Source organism: Podarcis gaigeae (genome assembly GCF_964106915.1).
Source record: "Podarcis gaigeae genome assembly, chromosome: 7".
Lineage (NCBI taxonomy): Eukaryota > Metazoa > Chordata > Lepidosauria > Squamata > Lacertidae > Podarcis > Podarcis gaigeae.
Genome location: NC_139683.1, coordinates 63,534,835 through 63,551,651, shown reverse-complemented (window position 1 = coordinate 63,551,651; position 16,817 = coordinate 63,534,835). Strand labels below are relative to the sequence as shown.

Sequence of the window (16,817 nt, the reverse complement as noted above, 5' to 3'; positions counted from 1 at the left end):
CTCCGGCCCGCCACGTCAGCGGGAGGAGCAGACCTGGGCGCGCGCCCACCCCCTTCCCTTTCCCCAGGCCGCCGCCGCCGCCGCTCACCACGGGGCGAAGAACATGACGAAGTGCGGCGCGCTCTGGGCGCCATGGCGCAGCATCTCGGCGCTGTAGAGGTGCCGCGCGTGGGGGTCCTCCTCGCCGCCCGCCTCCGTCCCCTCGGCCCGAGCGGGGCCCGCGCCTAAGGAGAGGCAGCCGAGCAGCAGGGCCAGGCAGACCGTGGAGTGGTGGTGGCGGGAGGAGGAGGCGGCGGCCATGGCGGCGGTGCAAATGGAAAGAGAGCGAGGAAAGAAGGAAGGAAGAAAGAAGCCGGCCCGGGCCACGTCTCCCCTCCCGGCCAACCCCGCCTGCTGCTGCTGCTCCCTCCGCTGCGAGGGCGGCGTCTCCTCAGCCTCCGCCCCCGCTCCGCCTGCCTCGGAGAAGTCAAAGGGCGACGGGGAGGGGCCGGCAGGGAAAGGCCGGCGACGCCGAAGCGCGCTTCTTTTCCCCTCGCGGCTTGGCGCAAAGCTGCGCCTGTGAGAAAGCTGCCCGTTAAGTTTCGAAAGAGAAGCAGTTCGAGGGCGCGGAGGAGGAGGAGGAGGAGGGGACGCCCCTTCAGGGCCGCTGCTGTTGGGCAGCGCGTTTAAGTCAACTTAAGCACGTGCGCTTGCATCCCGCCCTGAGGACTCTAATGAGGAATAGAGCTCTTAAGCAACTGTTGTTGTTTAGTCATGTCCGACTCTTCGTGACCCCATGGACCAGAGCACGCCAGGCACTCCTGTCTTCCACTGCCTCCCGCAGTTTGGTCAGACTCATGCTAGTAGCTTCGACAACACGATCCAACTATCTCGTCCTCTGTCGTCGCCTTCTCCTTGTGCCCTCCATCTTTCCCAACATCAGGGTCTTTTCCAGGGAGTCTTCTCTTCTCATGAGGTGGCCAAAGTATTGGAGCCTCAACTTCAGGATCTGTCCTTCCAGTGAGCACTCAGGGCTGATTTCCTTAAGAAAGGATAGGTTTGATCTTCTTGCAGTCCATGGGACTCTCAAGAGTCCTCCAGTACCATAATTCCCTTCACTGGCTGCTTCAAAAGCATCAATTCTTCGGCGATCAGCCTTCTTTATGGTCTAGCTCTCACTTCCATACATCACTACTGGGAAAACCATAGCTTTAACTAGGGGTACTTATTTACAATGCAATTCTAGACATGCCTAGACCGCACGAAATAGTGGGGGAGGGGAGTTGTTCCCAGGCATAGGAGCCAATTTAATATAATATTGAAAGGTGTGCGTGTGCACAGGTAAGCCCTGCCCCGCATAATCAATCACAAGATTGCAATTGTTGCAAGGTGCGTGTTCTTTAACACTGAAGAACTTAACCACTCGCATCCAGTATTGGAAGCAGAGCTGAACCTGAGCCACGTGCCTTTGAATAGCAGTACAGTAGTGGGATTCACGCGCAGAGAGAGTACTATTGCTTGCAGAATTCCCACATGCATCTGGTTGACTACTATGAGAACAGGGGGTTGGAATAGATGGCCCTTTGATCCAGCAGGGTTCTTACGTTCTTAAGACAAATTAGTTTTGCTCTTGTATTATTCTTCCATTCCTAGCTTGATGACACAAGAGGACCTAACTGTGTCATAAAGGCATTGCACAGCTAATCACTATGTTAACAAAGATAGATATAAATTTGGGGAGTACCATATGTAGAATTTAAGTTTAGGACAAATTAGAAAGAGACCTAGTGGACACAGGGCTTTGTGTTCCTGTGTCTATCATACCTAAAAGCTGAGCTGGGCTTTCATGACACTCATCTAGCCTGTTTTATAGCTAAGGATAAAATAGCTAGGCAAAACTGTAACCAGAGCTGACTTTGTTAGAGAGAAATGCACCAGTTAGTTGAATCAAGGGAACCGCTATTTGCCACAGGCCTAACTTTGACACACACACACACACACACACACACACACCACCACCACAACAACACTCTTAACAAATACTACCAATGTTAATGTAACATTTGTTAGATAGCCGACGTATAACAAGCCAAATGAATGAACAATTTCAATTGAGAATTTGCTATTAATTTGTCCTACAATTCAGAGAGTCTTTAAAAGGACACAGATTCTTCAAGTCTCCCAAATATAGTAGTTTTTTATTTTGACAGCTGTCCTTTGACTGAAATGCTGGTCTCTCCAGAGAGATAATATGATGTAATTTTCATGACAGCCCAATTGTCATTGGTTAGGAAGGATATAATCTCAGTGGAGAGGGAAAAAGTGATTCTGCCATCTGTAAGCGTCTGTCCCAATTACTTCAATGATTTGTACCTCTCATGTAGGGCTGGGAGTGGAAACTTCTACAAGCTGTTGAATAAAATGACATAATTTTGCCACCCAAAAACATTATGCAGTAAGACAGTTTAAGAGATGGTAAGAGCAGTCAGAAAGTACAATCTCATAACAAGTGGATACTTTTTTGCTTCCCTGCCCCACTCCAGAACAGCTTTACAATCATAAGAATGGCTAGGTCAGTCTGCTTTGTACCCCTACTCTACTTTTTGCCCTCGACTCAGCGTGTGTTTGGGTGGAGATACTGCCTCCGCTAATTGCTGTCTAGCCAAACCTTGAACTTCAGGAGCTCATTGCTACAGCTTCCATAGCCATGCCTCCAAAGTGAGTCCAAAGATGCTGGCAGATGTGTTGGTTTATTATTATGCACAGAGGTACCAAAGAGCAGCTTGAAACAAACTTTATTAGGATCAGTCCTGTTTCCTAAGACTAATTTCACTGAACTCATGTTGAAAGCCTTGTTAGCATTCCATTCACTTGCCAGAGCAAGAAGGCTCTGACCTGGCATTCCTGCAGATTCTGTCCCTCATTCCTGCACTGAAAAAAGTCCCAAAGCTGCCCGGCCCTGCATGACCCCCCCCCCCACTGCTGCATCTTAGCCATCTAAAAAGTAACCTGATCCCCATGTCTTGTCTGGTCTAGTGCTTCCAATGCTTGAAACTCGTCCAGAATAACTACGTGTGCCATCTTTCCTCCTTTAAAACCCCTCCTTAAAACACTCCATTCCTGTGAAGTCTACCACTCAACTGAAACAAAGCTGTGTTAAGTATTGACAATTGCATTTGCTCGTATCCATCTCATTACCCAAGCTTCTCCCTCCCCATCTTTTGAATTTAGCTGGTCAGCTCCCAGAGGCAGGGCTTTGTGTGTTTCAGTTATGTTGTGCTGGCAGAGTACCCATAGCCTACTTGGCTTTCTATAGGCACCAGGTAGGTCACTGTGAGAACAGAATGCTGGACTCAACAAATGTTGGGTTTGATCCAGCAAAGCTCTTCTTATGTTCTTATGAAAGTACTGTGTATATTGATGGATTGTATCGTTGTCACCACCATCCTCTCAGGTCTTCAACAATCCAGTAGACCAGGTAAGCTTACAAGAACAGCTGCATGGTGACAGGTGCCCCATAATATTTCCCCCTTTGGTTCCTGTCAGCCATGTACATGGATGGGCAAGAGAGCAATGGAGTTCTAGGCATTTTAACTGGGGGCTTCAGTTGTGCAGGAATAGCCAGTTCCTTAAAAAAAGAAACACTGCATACTAATTCTACTTTGCACAGAAGAACCTGCAACTTCCACAGGTCTATTATTAGCTATTAACCACCACCCGGTGGAATCCTGACCACCCTGATTATGCAGTTTCAGAGACCAGTTTCAACAGTTACTTCCCTTCACTAGCTGCTTGGGCGGAATTGGCTCAAGGTGCTGTTCTGTTGGTTTCCTATCTTGAAAGAGATCATCTCTCATTGAACCAACTTTGGGGAAGTGTAAAACAAATGAAAAAATGCTGCTTGGTTACTTTCGTAACTTTTTGAGATATGATCATCTCTGCTCTAGCCATTTTTTCTTAAGCTAGAGGTTGTTGACAGTCAACGGAACTCTTTTGTTTTCTTTGGAATGTGGGTATTGGTGGAATAACCCAGGCTTCTCTGTAACATAGGATATGTCCTGCAAAGTTCTGAGGCCATGACATTAGCACTTCAATCAATAGACTTCCAGGCTTATCCAGGGTCCACTTAGCTAGCGCAGACATTAGCCATTAATAGATCGATCACCACATTTTGTGGCAGTGAATTCCATAGATGATGTGTATGAAGAAGTTCTCTATGTTATCTGTCCTGAATCTACTGCCTGCCAGCTCCCTTGGGTGACCACAAGTCACAGTATTATGGGAATGGACGAAAAACCTCTATCCACTCTCCACATAATTGGGTAAATCTCTATCATATTCCCATTTAATTGTCCTTTCCTAAGTTAAAAGCTTTTAGCAGTTTCATGCAGGGAATGTTCACCAACCCCTTCATGACTTTGTCGTTTTCAAAACTCATTTTTCTATGACATCTTTTCTGAGATGGGCTAACCCAAAAATGCACACAGTGTTTCAAATGCATCCAATGCATAGGTTTGTATAAGGGCGTTACAGCACTGGAATTTTTATTTCTGATTCCCAATAATCCCTAGCAAGGAATTTGCCATTTTTACAACTGCCACACACACTTGACGTTTCCATTAAGCTATTAACTGAGGGCCAGATTCCATTAAGTAAACGTGCTTGCAGGAGAGCCAGCGTAATGAGTTCTGCTGGGCTACTGCACAGATGGAAGAGGGGGTAGGACATTTTCTTCTTTCGGAAACAGCTTGTCCCACGAATCCTGTGGATCAGTCACTGCATGGTGCTGTGCTGGGGCGAAGATGCAACAGCAGAGCTGGAAGCTTGACTCTCTTTGTGAGAAATCTCTGGTGCATATTTTTCTTTACAACTCCAATGGGCCTAATGCTTGCAATGCAAGAATAAAACAAATTTTCTGTGTCATTGGTACGTTGCTGCTGCTGTTAAAAAACACAATGCACTTGTTGCGATTCTCTCCCATTAAAAACATTCAGTCATACGAAGACTGCTGTTGGACCAGGCCAAATCCCTATCTAGCCCAGCATTCTGTTTCCACAGTGGCTAACAAGATGTCTATGTGGGATGTTTGCACTGGCATCCGCATTGCCTGTTGGCCTGCTGCCAAGAAAATGCAGCACTAGAAGGCCCTTAGTTACCAGCAAAATGTCCAGGAGTGGAAGCTGTACTAACCCATTAAGCTCATATAAAGGCCCCCAGACAGTTGGAAGGCCATGCTGGGAACTAGTTGAGAGCCTGGGAAATATCTGAATCAAGAACAGGGGGAGGTAGAAATACTATGCTGCTTCCTAGTCTTCTTAAAGTGGCTGGGCAGCCGATAGCTTTGCTCTAGATTGGTATTCTGATACTGGTTCCTGAATATATGCAGTTGACTTGCAATGCAATCGTGTGCATGTCTACTCAGAAGTGAGTCCCGCTGAGTTCAGGATTGCAGTCCCAAGGGCTCTTATGTCAAACACTTAAACAGAAGATAACGGTAGTATACATACTACCACTTAACTTGGCTGCATTAGTTGACAAATAGCACATTCTCTTGCACAGTTCTTGTCATTAAAATTAATGGGAGCTGTACAATAACAAGTGTCCTCTCCACAGCAGTGGAAGACAAACTGTAAAAGCAGACATTTGATCTGATTAGCCTTTAGAGGAAGAAAGAAAATTGGTCTATAAAAAGAATAATCCAAGGACTGTATAGTGTTACTTCAGCCTTGTAAATGAAATGCATATTTGTGACATTTAGCCCTTTCATAGATCTTAATCATTTTAAATCCAAGTACTTTGACTTAACAGGATTGCTGATTACACAGTAAGCCACAATTTGCTATAAATAACGGGAGGTGAGTTCCAGGATCAGCTCGTTCAAAGTGATTAAGTATTTGGAGTGTAATGTCTGTGGTGGGCAAAAAAGCTTGTTATAAATCTACTAAATGTACCAACAAAATAATAAATTTACTGAAGTGACAGCTTTAAACCCAAAACCTGCCTTAGTATTCAGAAAACACACGATTGGAACAATGAGATCATGTGAAAGTATTCTTTAACATTAGCAGATAGTGCTTGTTTTAAACTATTTGCATGCTGTTTTTTTAGGGGAAACCCTCTCAAGGCACCTTCCAGCATGTACAATCACATCCAGAGTGGCGAATCATTTCAATCTATGAGGGCCAAAACCCCTCAAGATGAACCATCTTGGTCTTCATGCCAGTGGTGGGCAGGGAGGGGAAGGCAAAAATTTGACAGGGCAACTGAAGTGTCTCTTTAACCTTTTGCACAGGCTATTATTTCCAAGACACAGAAAAGTAAGTGTTTTCCATGTACGTACTTACTTTACATCTTTCCTTCTTTTATCCAAGCAGGCAAGAGACATTGCCGTGGACATTGTGGAGCGAGGCAAAAACACTTGAGTGTGCAGAGCAGGGTTCGTGATGAGTGTAGCCTGAGGAGGAATCGTTCTGAGGGCCAGAGAAGCCTGGAGGTCCACATATAATCAATAATCAATGCAAAACCACAGCAATAAAGATAATATATAACCAGTAACACTAATATAACCAATCACTAATCACAAATGACATTGAGTGTAGTAAGAACAACAAACTCAGATATATAAAATATACAACAAACCCAAATAATCTTTATTTCAGCTAAGTATGTTTTTAACCATTAGGCAGATTTAAGCTCTGTCCTGCTTGGTGAGGCCAGGTTAACACAGGACCTCCATCAATGGGACAGAGGTCATGACCCCAACAGCACTGCCAGATCCCAACCAGCACAAGGTAGCATGTCAGTCAGTACCCTGGAGAGCTCACTGTACCCAGAGCTGGCTAAGACACGCACAGGAAGAGCTGTTGCTTCAGCAACATGCTGAAACCTCCTGAGCTTCTATGAAGGCTGATTGACCTGATCCTCCTATTGGCCCTGCTCTCTCTGTTCTTTTAAAGGGCCAGTGCCCTATTCTGTAACTGCTGGTTCCTATGGCATGGCTGCATGTATTGGAGGGATGTCCTCTGAGCTAGACAAGTCTAGAGATGTGTGTGGAGAAGCTCTCCTACAAAAGAGGGTAAAATTTACATTAGTCGCCCAATTTTGCCTCCGGCCCCATCCACCACACCTTGGAAAGTTGCTTAGAAGGAAATGTGCCCCCCCAGGGTTAAAAAGGTAGTCTGCCCCTGTTATAATAGGTGAAAAGTTGGAATATGCGCCTTCTAATTCGGAATATGTTAACAAGGACTCTGCACCACAGCACAACTGACTATTGATAGTTGTGTTTTCTGCTGCTGAGAGCAATGCACACTGGAAAATATATGACTGCTTTTGTGACAATTATTGAATATAGAAAAACCATTGTGGACCACATTGTGATAAACCACATGACGATTGTATTTCTTTTATCTGCCATCCTATTATGCTGCTTTGTTCTTCCACTTGTGATGCTTCTTTTAGCATTACACTGTAAGTTATTGTGGAAAGAGGCTACATGTTTTCCACCTGTAATTTGAAAGTGCATCGCACACAAAAATAAGTGACAATAATACTGCCAGAAACCCCAGGGATTAAAAAAACAAAAAACCCCCATCACAGTAGATCTGAAGACAACAACATCGTTTTCAATATTAGACACAGCCATTCAAAACTCGAAGGACTGCAGAGCAGGTCTCTGCCAAGACAGTAATAACCCATAAACAATCGGATGGTTTTTCCAGACCACCAATCCACTGACATTTTTTTTTTACTACTGGTCTAAATTTATTTTTTCCATTTATACCCCATCATTCTGGCTACAATATGGCAGCTCAAAACAGCTTGTAAAAAGGAATAAAATTTCAAAAGCAAACATTTGTAAACTAAATTAAAGCAAACCTAGTTAAAAAAACAAAATATAAACTCCCTGCTCCCCATGCCTCTGAGATAATTTTTTTTTTATAGTATAAACCTATGAATAAATTTGTGGGAGCCCTGCCTCACTGCATTCAAGATGGTTGCAGTGCAAAACTTACTTACATGCGAGTAACTCCCACTTACTGTACTTACTTCTGAATGGACATGTTTAGGAACGCATTGTGTGCTTCAAAGCCTCGATCTGTGTTCTGAAAAAGGACCGCACTCCAGAAAACACTCCCAGTACTTAGTATTTGCTTTTTGATATTTGAACTTGTTCTATAACCTTCTGTCTTAACCCTGTAGAAATGGTGACTTTTAAGAGTACCAGGCTGTTTGTTGGTGGCTCAAGGTTTTAGTTTTGGGGGCAGAGACTAATGTCAGAGAGTAACTGGGTAAATGACTTGGGTTGCCATATATCCAGATCCAAGTTCGTTTTAAAGACGAACAATAAGAACAGAGAATACAGAGGTCTTGACAGTGGACTGAGCAGGCACATAGGTCACCTAGTCTTTCTGAACTGTAGCATGTGCGCATTTCATGCAAATCTGTGAGAAAGTGCTGCTGCACTTGGGTTCTGCTTACTAGCTTTGCACAGGCATCAGGTTGGCCGCTGTGAGAACAGGATGCTGGACTAGATGGTCCAGGGAGTAGGGAGTAAGATCAGCACAGTGGAGGGATGAAACAGTAAACAGAATTTGTGCAAGGGAAGGGATTCCCATGGGAACAGAGATAAACGAGGGTGGGGGGTAGATAGGAAAACATTTGGTTGAATTTTGTTTTGACAAAACGCTTCAAAATATTTAATTGAAAAGATAAGGGATGGAATAGGCAATGAATCAGTGGTCCTCCAGATGTTGTTGGACTCCAGTTCCCATCAGCCCTGGCCAGCATTGAAGTCCAAAAAACACCCGGAGGACCACAGGTTCCTCATCTCTAATTGAATGGGCTGCATCTTGCTTACCAAGATATTTGTCTGGATTGTTACTGTACAGCCACATACTAGGAGGCTGCTCAGTCAAAGGATTTCCCCACCCTGGAGAAATGCAGCCTCTGGGATCATTCATAGCCTACTACTGGGACAGAGGGTTGTTAAGATCCTAGAATGAGGATAGTCCAGGGTACACATTTGCAAACATAAATAAACAACTTTAATGGTGAGACGTGGAAACTCAGGTAAGAATGGTCCCCTGTGTGAGCGTGCCTCTTCCTTGTATCCTACAAGTTATCTGTGTTCTTCCAGAACTCCAGAGCCCTCACCGCACTGAGTGATAAGTTAGAAGGCAAGCCTTTTCTGCCAATTGTTTTTGGCAAATGGACCAAGGAAGACTATTGTTGTTGCTGACTGTTATCTCTGCCTCCAATCCCACTTGGCAGAAATTCAAACCTATCACACTGGTGTTGGAAACTAGGCTTTCAAAATCTGGATGAGTCAACTCATTAACAAACAAGGAAATGGGAACCAGTCTTAACAAAATATGTACATAAAATAGTTTATTGGATGCTATGCTGTTTGTCCTCATAGCTGTGACACTGTTTTTTATCTTGCTTCACAGTCTTCCTAACAATGGAGTGGGGAGGTCAATGGTTATCAAATTTTAATCAGCCTCAGTGTTGATGTATTACTTACATAGCACAGAAAATATTTTAAGCATTTTCACGGATGGGGGTGGTGGAGCTCAGGAATGCCCATTTAATATTTTTACCATTGTTTAATGCCAGTCGTTGCTCTACAGCAGAGATGGGGAAACCTGAGGCCTTCCAGCTATTGTTGGACCTCAACTTCCATCAGCCCCAGCCAGCAGAACCAATGGTGAGGGATGATGGGAGTTGTATCCCAACAATATTTGGAGGGCCACAGTACCCCATCCCTGCTCTACACCAAGGATGGCCAGTATCTTTGGTCTTGGGACCAAATATTAGTTTATGGACAGTAACATCTAACCTCCTTATGCATGGCCACATTTGCTCTGTAAAAAATGTACACAATCACCTACAATAATAGCTTCACAGGTTTAGACACTTGCATCCTGATGGCACAAAGTTATCCTGTGTGAGTGTGTGTTGTTGGGGGAACAAATGTGCTTCCTGTAAGAAACCTTAAAGATGGAGATCAGGGGGTTTCTAAAACCTACTTCATTTCAAGGATTTTCAGTGACAGAAGAACAATACATTAACCAACATCTGATTTCAAACACAGCTTAATGATTTCCACCTACATGTGCCCTTTTCAGTTACCAGAGATCAAATCAACTGAAAATATAACACATAATATATTACAGATTTCTAGCACATCACCCATCTTCTAAACTTGATCATTTAAAAATAAAATAAAAGTTTTTTGTTATCATCATAATATAAATTTAAGATGGGAGTCTAGTAAGCCTTTTATGCATCTTAATTTTAGAGTCAATTATTCTACTAGAGGTCAGTACCATTTTAAATAATGTATGGTGAGCCCTACTGATTTAGGCCAAAGGCCCATCCAATTCAGCATCATGTTCTCTCTAACTGGATACCTATGGGAAACCTAACGCAGGACACACGCAATAGCAGTCTCCCATTTGCCTTCCCTAGCAGCTGGTATTCATACTGCCTTCAATACAGAGGTAATAATATAAAGACATTGCGACTAGTACCAGTCAATATAGTGGTATTTTCCATGGCTTTGCTCTAATCCACTTTTCAAGTCATCCAAATTAGTGGCTATCACTACATCTTGCAGGAGCAATTTCCATAGTTTTAAGTATGCACTGTGTGAAGAACGACTTCCTATTGTCTGTCCTGGATCTCCCAGCATTCAGCTTCACTGACATTCTGGTATTAGGAAAGAGAGGACAATCTATTAACTAAAGAAATACTGGAACAAACAATTTAAACATTTCCATCTACATATTGGTGTATCTTGCTGTGACGAAGGCATAACTCTCACAAGAAAAGGGAAAGACAAGAGTGATTGAGCTGTTCTGCCATTCTTTGAATCTCCATGATATATCTGAGTAGTCCTGCCTCCATTCAACAAACACTAGAAAAGACAAGCTGCAAAACTACTCAGGCTACTCATTGTCTCCTTAGTCACTGTATCATTTGAGGATCGGATGCTATGTGACATTAAAGTTACATTGCTCAGCACTGTGTTAGTCTTAAGATGCTAGCCTGAACTTTGCACCCAAGCCAAGGCTGTTGTCATCAAGTCCTCAAAGCACAGGATATCACCCAAAGATCAACATTGGAAGAAAACCTCCAAGACCTCTCTCTGTCAATCTTGCAAAACTGTTTGACCTTATAAACTGGAACAGTCTCTTGAATTCTTCATGAACCTGGCCACTATTTTTCATATTGGTTCCAGCATTATGACTCATGCTGTTGACAAACGGCAAACAATGGAGAAATTTTATATCAAGACTGGCACCCACCAGAGCTGTGTGTTGGCACCTTTCCTTTTTGACGTGCTATTTGATGGTTTAACAAATACACTGGGGGCTGTTGACCATGAGGTTTATGTTGTATGCATATTCACTTTCAGTAGAAACATCTTTAGGTTTTTTTTTTGTATGCTGAAATAGAAAACTGAGGATGCCAACCAGTGATTGTGCTAGCATCTGGTATTTTGTTAACTTTTGCTATTCTGACAACATACTGTTATAGAAACAGCAGCCAATACGTATATAACAACCCATGTAGATCAAGCAAATATTTCATTTTAAAGACTGCTTTACTTTTACTCCACGCAATTGCTAAGCACACCATCAGGAATATTATACCAACTACTGAATAAGCCAAACTGAGAAACTGCTGTGTGATTGGTTATTTCCCCATTTGCCCGAGAAGCGGTGAAATTAATTGTAAGCTTCCTTTCAAGGACAGAACATTGGAAATGTGTGCTGTTTCCATAATTCATTTGCAGGAAAAACAGGTCCTAGAGGAGTACAGTCATACCTCATGTTACGTTTGCTTACGTTGTACATTTTCAGGTTGCGTCTCGCAGCGACCCGGAAGTACCGGAAAGGGTTACTTCTGGGTTTCGCTGCTTGCGCATGCGCAGACACGCAAAATGACGTCACACGCATGCACAGATGCGGCGAATTGCAACCTGCGCGTGTTGCGTGCTTTTCAGGTTGTGAACAGGGCTCCATAAAGGATCCCATTCGCAACCAGAGGTACCACTGTACAGAAACAATAATACAAATGGGCAGTGCTGATCCCAAAAGTAACACCAGCACCTTAAAACCCCAAATTGGCAGTCTGTAGTCAAAATCCCAACTGCTTCAAGCCTATGCTTTTTGCCCAGCAAGGCAAAACCTCTGTGAACCCTACCTCAGATAGATGGCTCTGATCTCACTTCTTTGCTCGGAGACCTGCCTAAAGATCTGTTAGTATTCAGGACCAAGTTCAGGATGCCTGGTGGGAGAGTATTTTTGTGTAGTTAGACAATGGGTATAAAAATACTCAGTCCTTCTGAGTTAAGATTCTGGACTGTTTTTGCATTCATTTCTTGAGAAGGATCTTCTATACAATCTGGAAAGGCAAACTCCTGGATCTTCCAGATCTTAAGGCCTTTCCACAAACCCATTTTTCCATGCAACAAATGCACAGCTGTTGCTCATTCGTTGTACAATCTCAAGACATCTTTCTTTTACGGTAGTGCTTCCATTGCGGGGATATCTATTTTTCTCAGCAGTCCACTATTCTTCGCTTAGATGGTGCAAACATATTACAACTGCTGTGTGGAATGTGGTTCTGCCATGATCATGATACAAATTGGGATGAGAATGGCTATGCTGTCTTACAGTATTTCATGATCTTCTCTTTGCCCTTTTAAGGGAGTAGCAAGTCCTGAGCTATGGGGTCCACGATACGGGAGAAGATGATGATGATGATGATGATGATGATGATGATGATTTTACAAAGACCCACCTTCTTGAAATGAAAGGTGTTGCTGTGGGGCTTACGCAACCCTGATAATATTTTTTTTTTTTGCTTTTTATTGGATTCTGGATTTTCATGTAGACAAACAGAGATATACACATCATCCACTTATTTACCCCCCCCCCAAAAAAAAAGAAGAAAAATGAAGAACTGCATGATGTGTGTCTTAGGTTTGCCATACAGCAGAGGTGAGTGGGCTGATGTTCAAGAAAAACAAGACTGAAGCCTCCTTGGGCTCACAGAACTAGTTTATGATTCTTTGGATCCATGCCCATTCTCTGGATTTATAGGGCTGTAAATGTCCTCCTTACTTTATTATCTTGTAGTGCTCTTTAAACACTCCTCACAAGTGGCAGGACCATCGTCACTCAACTAAGGAAATACTAATAGGTCGATTGTGAATTAATTCCAGTCAATGAACAGATCTATCCACAGAACCTGCAAACAAGATGCATTCAAATAAAATAGTCCGCCTGGAGACAAAAGGGTTCGTTCTTTATAGATTATACATTGTGCGCATGCCAGTGACAGCAGGCACCATCTTCGCAGAGGCATTCCCTCCTGCATGAGAGACTTGGCATTTACCCTCCTCCAAGATGATGCTTGCTACTCCATGCTTGTGCATGCTCTTGCATAAAAAGCAATTAACAATACTTTTTTTAAAAAAAAAAAAGAAAGTTGCTTGATCTGCCAGATGCATCATTTTCATCTATCAACAAGTTTTTTAATCAACCCCTGCAGCCTCCTGTGTTTATAAAGAAATGCCACCAACATACCCCCCACACCCCAAGCAATAAAAGATGGTGGCAACCCTGCTGCTAAACTGCTGAGCCTCATACTCACAGCAATTTACACAGACATACAGTCTGTTTCTTCTGTGCTAACTATGGGACTCTATTCTTCATTAATTTGGAAGTGTGGAGGGGATGACCATGGGCCAGTAGTCCCATCATAGTAGTATTCTAGGGCAAAAGTCCAGGGTCCTAACTCAGGAGCAAGAGTGGCAAGGTTGGCTTGCCGCCATGTTTTGAAGTAAGTGAAGTAATACCCATCACCACCTAGAGAGGGCGTGTGGAGGGGGAGCGCAAAGTAAGTCTAATATCACCTCAATTATAATATTGCTGTGGGCTCTTTTTTTCTAGCTTCTCCTCTACCCTGAATTGAATCAATTCAGCTCAGATTCTGTGAGTTTTATTGAGGGTAGGGGGAAAGAATGGCAGCTTTTCAAGTATGCAGGGGGATAGCATGTCATTTCAGGGGTTTTTTGGCACTCGACGCAAGGTGCTAAAATGTCTCGAGGCTGGCACTGTTGATAGGTGTGATAGGATGACAAACTCTGGAACGATGGGGGAGAAGGAAGGCAGGGGTGGAAAAACAAAAAATACCCATTTAATTTTAGTTTCTCCCTTGCCCAAGATATATGTGGCTCCTTCAGTTAAGGTCAGTGGTTCATTTGGTGGCGACAATTTCCAGGAGGCTGTGCTCGACGGGGGCTGCTGTGCCTGTCGTCCGGTGGCCGGACATGGGAGCAGACTGAGCCCAATTTGCGGACAGCAGGCCCATCCGGTTGGCTGGTTCCGCTGTCTTGTGCGTCCTACACGTTACCGCAATTGAGCCTCCAAAACAGAAAACTCCCCAGGGCACCAAAAGTGCCAGCAGCAGCCAACTTGTTTCAGTTATTTAGTTTAATTGCGCCTAGGTGGGCTGGGGTGTTCTTGAGCCTTTCCTTTTTCTGCCTTTATGGCTTGGTTTGAACGCAAGCCGTTGGCAGGGGCTACAACTGCAGCCTCTGCCCTGGGAGAATATGAAACCTCCTTTAGGACACCTTTGGTTCGTGACTGTGGTTGGCTTCCTATTTCGCCAGAAGGCATGATATTGGTATGGCCAAGAAAATGGCTGAGAGTACTACAGCCGTCTTTGTGTGTTCACTCCTGGGACATCTTACCGTAAGCGCTTATTGATCCAGGCCTTTAACCTGGCTTCATTCACTTCAGTTTCCAACTGCCCTTCAGGCTAAACAACGTAGCCTTCTGAGTCCTGACATTCCTCATTTACTCTGACTGCCTCCGCCTGTGTTTTCTTTCAGCATGTCCTAAATCAGAGCTTGAACAGCTGAGTTCTTTTAAAGGAAATGAAAAGGATCTGTTCACTTCTTTTGCATGATAATGGAAGACTCTAAAGGGGAAGACTGGAAATGGAGTATTCTTTGACTTGCCTCACCGCCTTTCTGCCATTTACTGCTGAATTGGAGCAAATGTCAACTGAGTTTTCTCTGGGTTGACATTTGCTCCCATTTAGCACTAAAGAGTGGGTTTTCTAGGTCAAAGCAGCAGGGCAAAGACAAAACTGTTTGGGCCCATGCCTTAAAAGCATGGGGACAAACGGAAAACCACTTGGACCCCTGCTTTCTAGGCACAGGAAAAGTGGAAGTTAATTAGGTTTAAACACAGTTAATTGAGGAGTATTCCCCACCTCTCAAATGTTTATAGCAGTGGTTCTCAACCCATGTCCTGGGGCTCTTGGAAGCTTGTCAATGGTCCTTCATTGAGACCAGTAATGATGGAAAAGCTTCTGTGAAACAGCCCACCATTAGCAATCACACCCCCAAAACATGCAGCCACAGAACAATATTGGGTGCAGTCCAAAGTGGAACAATGGTGAGGCAGAGTATGAACTGATTGTGCATCCCCAAATATGCCTCTGAATCCTCTGCAACATGCAAAGTGCCTATGGCAAGATTATGCATGTTATAGATAGATAGATAGATGATAGATATTATGACCAATGTGCAGTTTTTCCTTGCCAAAGAAATCATTGTGGAAAGGGTTCATTGAAGCTAGAAAGTTTGCAGTTGCTGGCCTGCAGTAAGGCTGGTAGTGTCTCCAATGTTTACTAATGGATTTTGCATGAGGTTAGACTGGTGGGAGTGCTTAAATATTTGGATAAACAACAACAAAAATATTTCGTTAGTTTGCAAAAGGGTTTATGAGGGTTGGAGGGCACTGCAAAAATTTGGAAAAGAAGACTATCATGGTTGAAGTGCAGAATAGTGGAAAGCAATTATTTTATTACCAAGATTATTATCTAGTGTGTAGATAATGTAACTGTAAATGGGTTTTTTTTTAAAGCCATTGTAGATAATTCAATGGAAACCTCTCCACCCGAGCTAGCCAGGAAGTTGGTATTAATAAAAGGGTGGGGAACAGTACTGTTCAATAAAAAGACTGCTCTATTAATAGATATAAATACTCTGAATATTTTGAATTATTGCTACTTGTGGTGGTGCCCATGCCAAAGGCTGGCCACCCATGTCCCATACTGAAGTGCTTTCCATGTAGGAAAAGCAAAAGGTTTGAAACAACGCTAATGAGTCAAACATGACCTTAAAAAACCATCTGCAGCAAACAAGGTGTTCACTCTTTCAGACTTCATTTGCCTAACTCTCTACCAGGAATCTGCCAGCCAAAAGGACCAACTGGTGCCAACAACAGTGGCAAGTTCTAGAGCTGCACATGGCCTGCAAACAAAGCGTTAAGCAAAACTCAGCAATGCAACCCACAAAAGCCAAATACTGTAACCAGTAAACTAATCTGACCTTCTCCTTTTCTTGGATGTCAGTCTAGCAAGGGCATGTTCCACAGATACAAAAAGGAAGTTGTTAATAAGGAAAGAGAGAAGCTGAGCTTGAAGCAGACGTCTTTGCAAATCACCCTTGCATTCCCTTTGAATGTCCATTGTAGAAGAGCGTCACTCAAAATACTATTGCAGTTTCAATTAATAGCTAATGATTTCTAAAGACTGAGAATACACACCATATGTGAGACTGTAAAAGCAGTATTTATACCATGCTGTCCTATTTTACTTTGTAACAAGGCTGAGGAACTTGTAATCCAACAATTTTGGGCATGTCACAACTCCCATCACTCCTGACCGCCCCAACCACAGATGGAGGGCCACATTTATAATATCACAAAGGGAATGCTGTTGAACTGCTAGAAAGGAAACAAAAAGAAAAC

At 43.5% G+C, this 16,817-nt stretch overlaps 2 protein-coding genes across 5 annotated transcripts in view; both read right to left on the bottom strand.

The window, feature by feature from the left end:
* Positions 1–669, bottom strand: part of TXNDC5 (thioredoxin domain containing 5) — a 29,278-nt gene extending 28,609 nt beyond the window's left edge. Inside the window, exon 1 of the mRNA XM_083747373.1 lies at positions 89–669. Coding sequence (XP_083603499.1) covers positions 89–300 — 212 coding nt within the window. The 5' untranslated portion in view covers positions 301–669. The remainder of the gene's footprint in view (positions 1–88) is intronic.
* A 3,821-nt stretch (positions 670–4,490) lies between these two features.
* BLOC1S5 (biogenesis of lysosomal organelles complex 1 subunit 5) overlaps positions 4,491–16,817 on the bottom strand; it is a 35,690-nt gene continuing 23,363 nt past the window's right edge. For 3 of the 4 annotated variants that reach the window (XR_014566320.1, XR_014566322.1, XR_014566323.1), the window contains 2 exons: positions 6,324–6,466; positions 4,491–4,919 (listed from right to left, as the gene is read on the bottom strand). The gene's annotated coding sequence lies outside the window, so the exon portion shown is untranslated. Of the gene's footprint in view, positions 4,920–6,323; positions 6,467–6,789; positions 7,483–16,817 lie in introns of all 4 variants that reach the window. The other variant, XR_014566321.1, reaches the window with a different exon arrangement.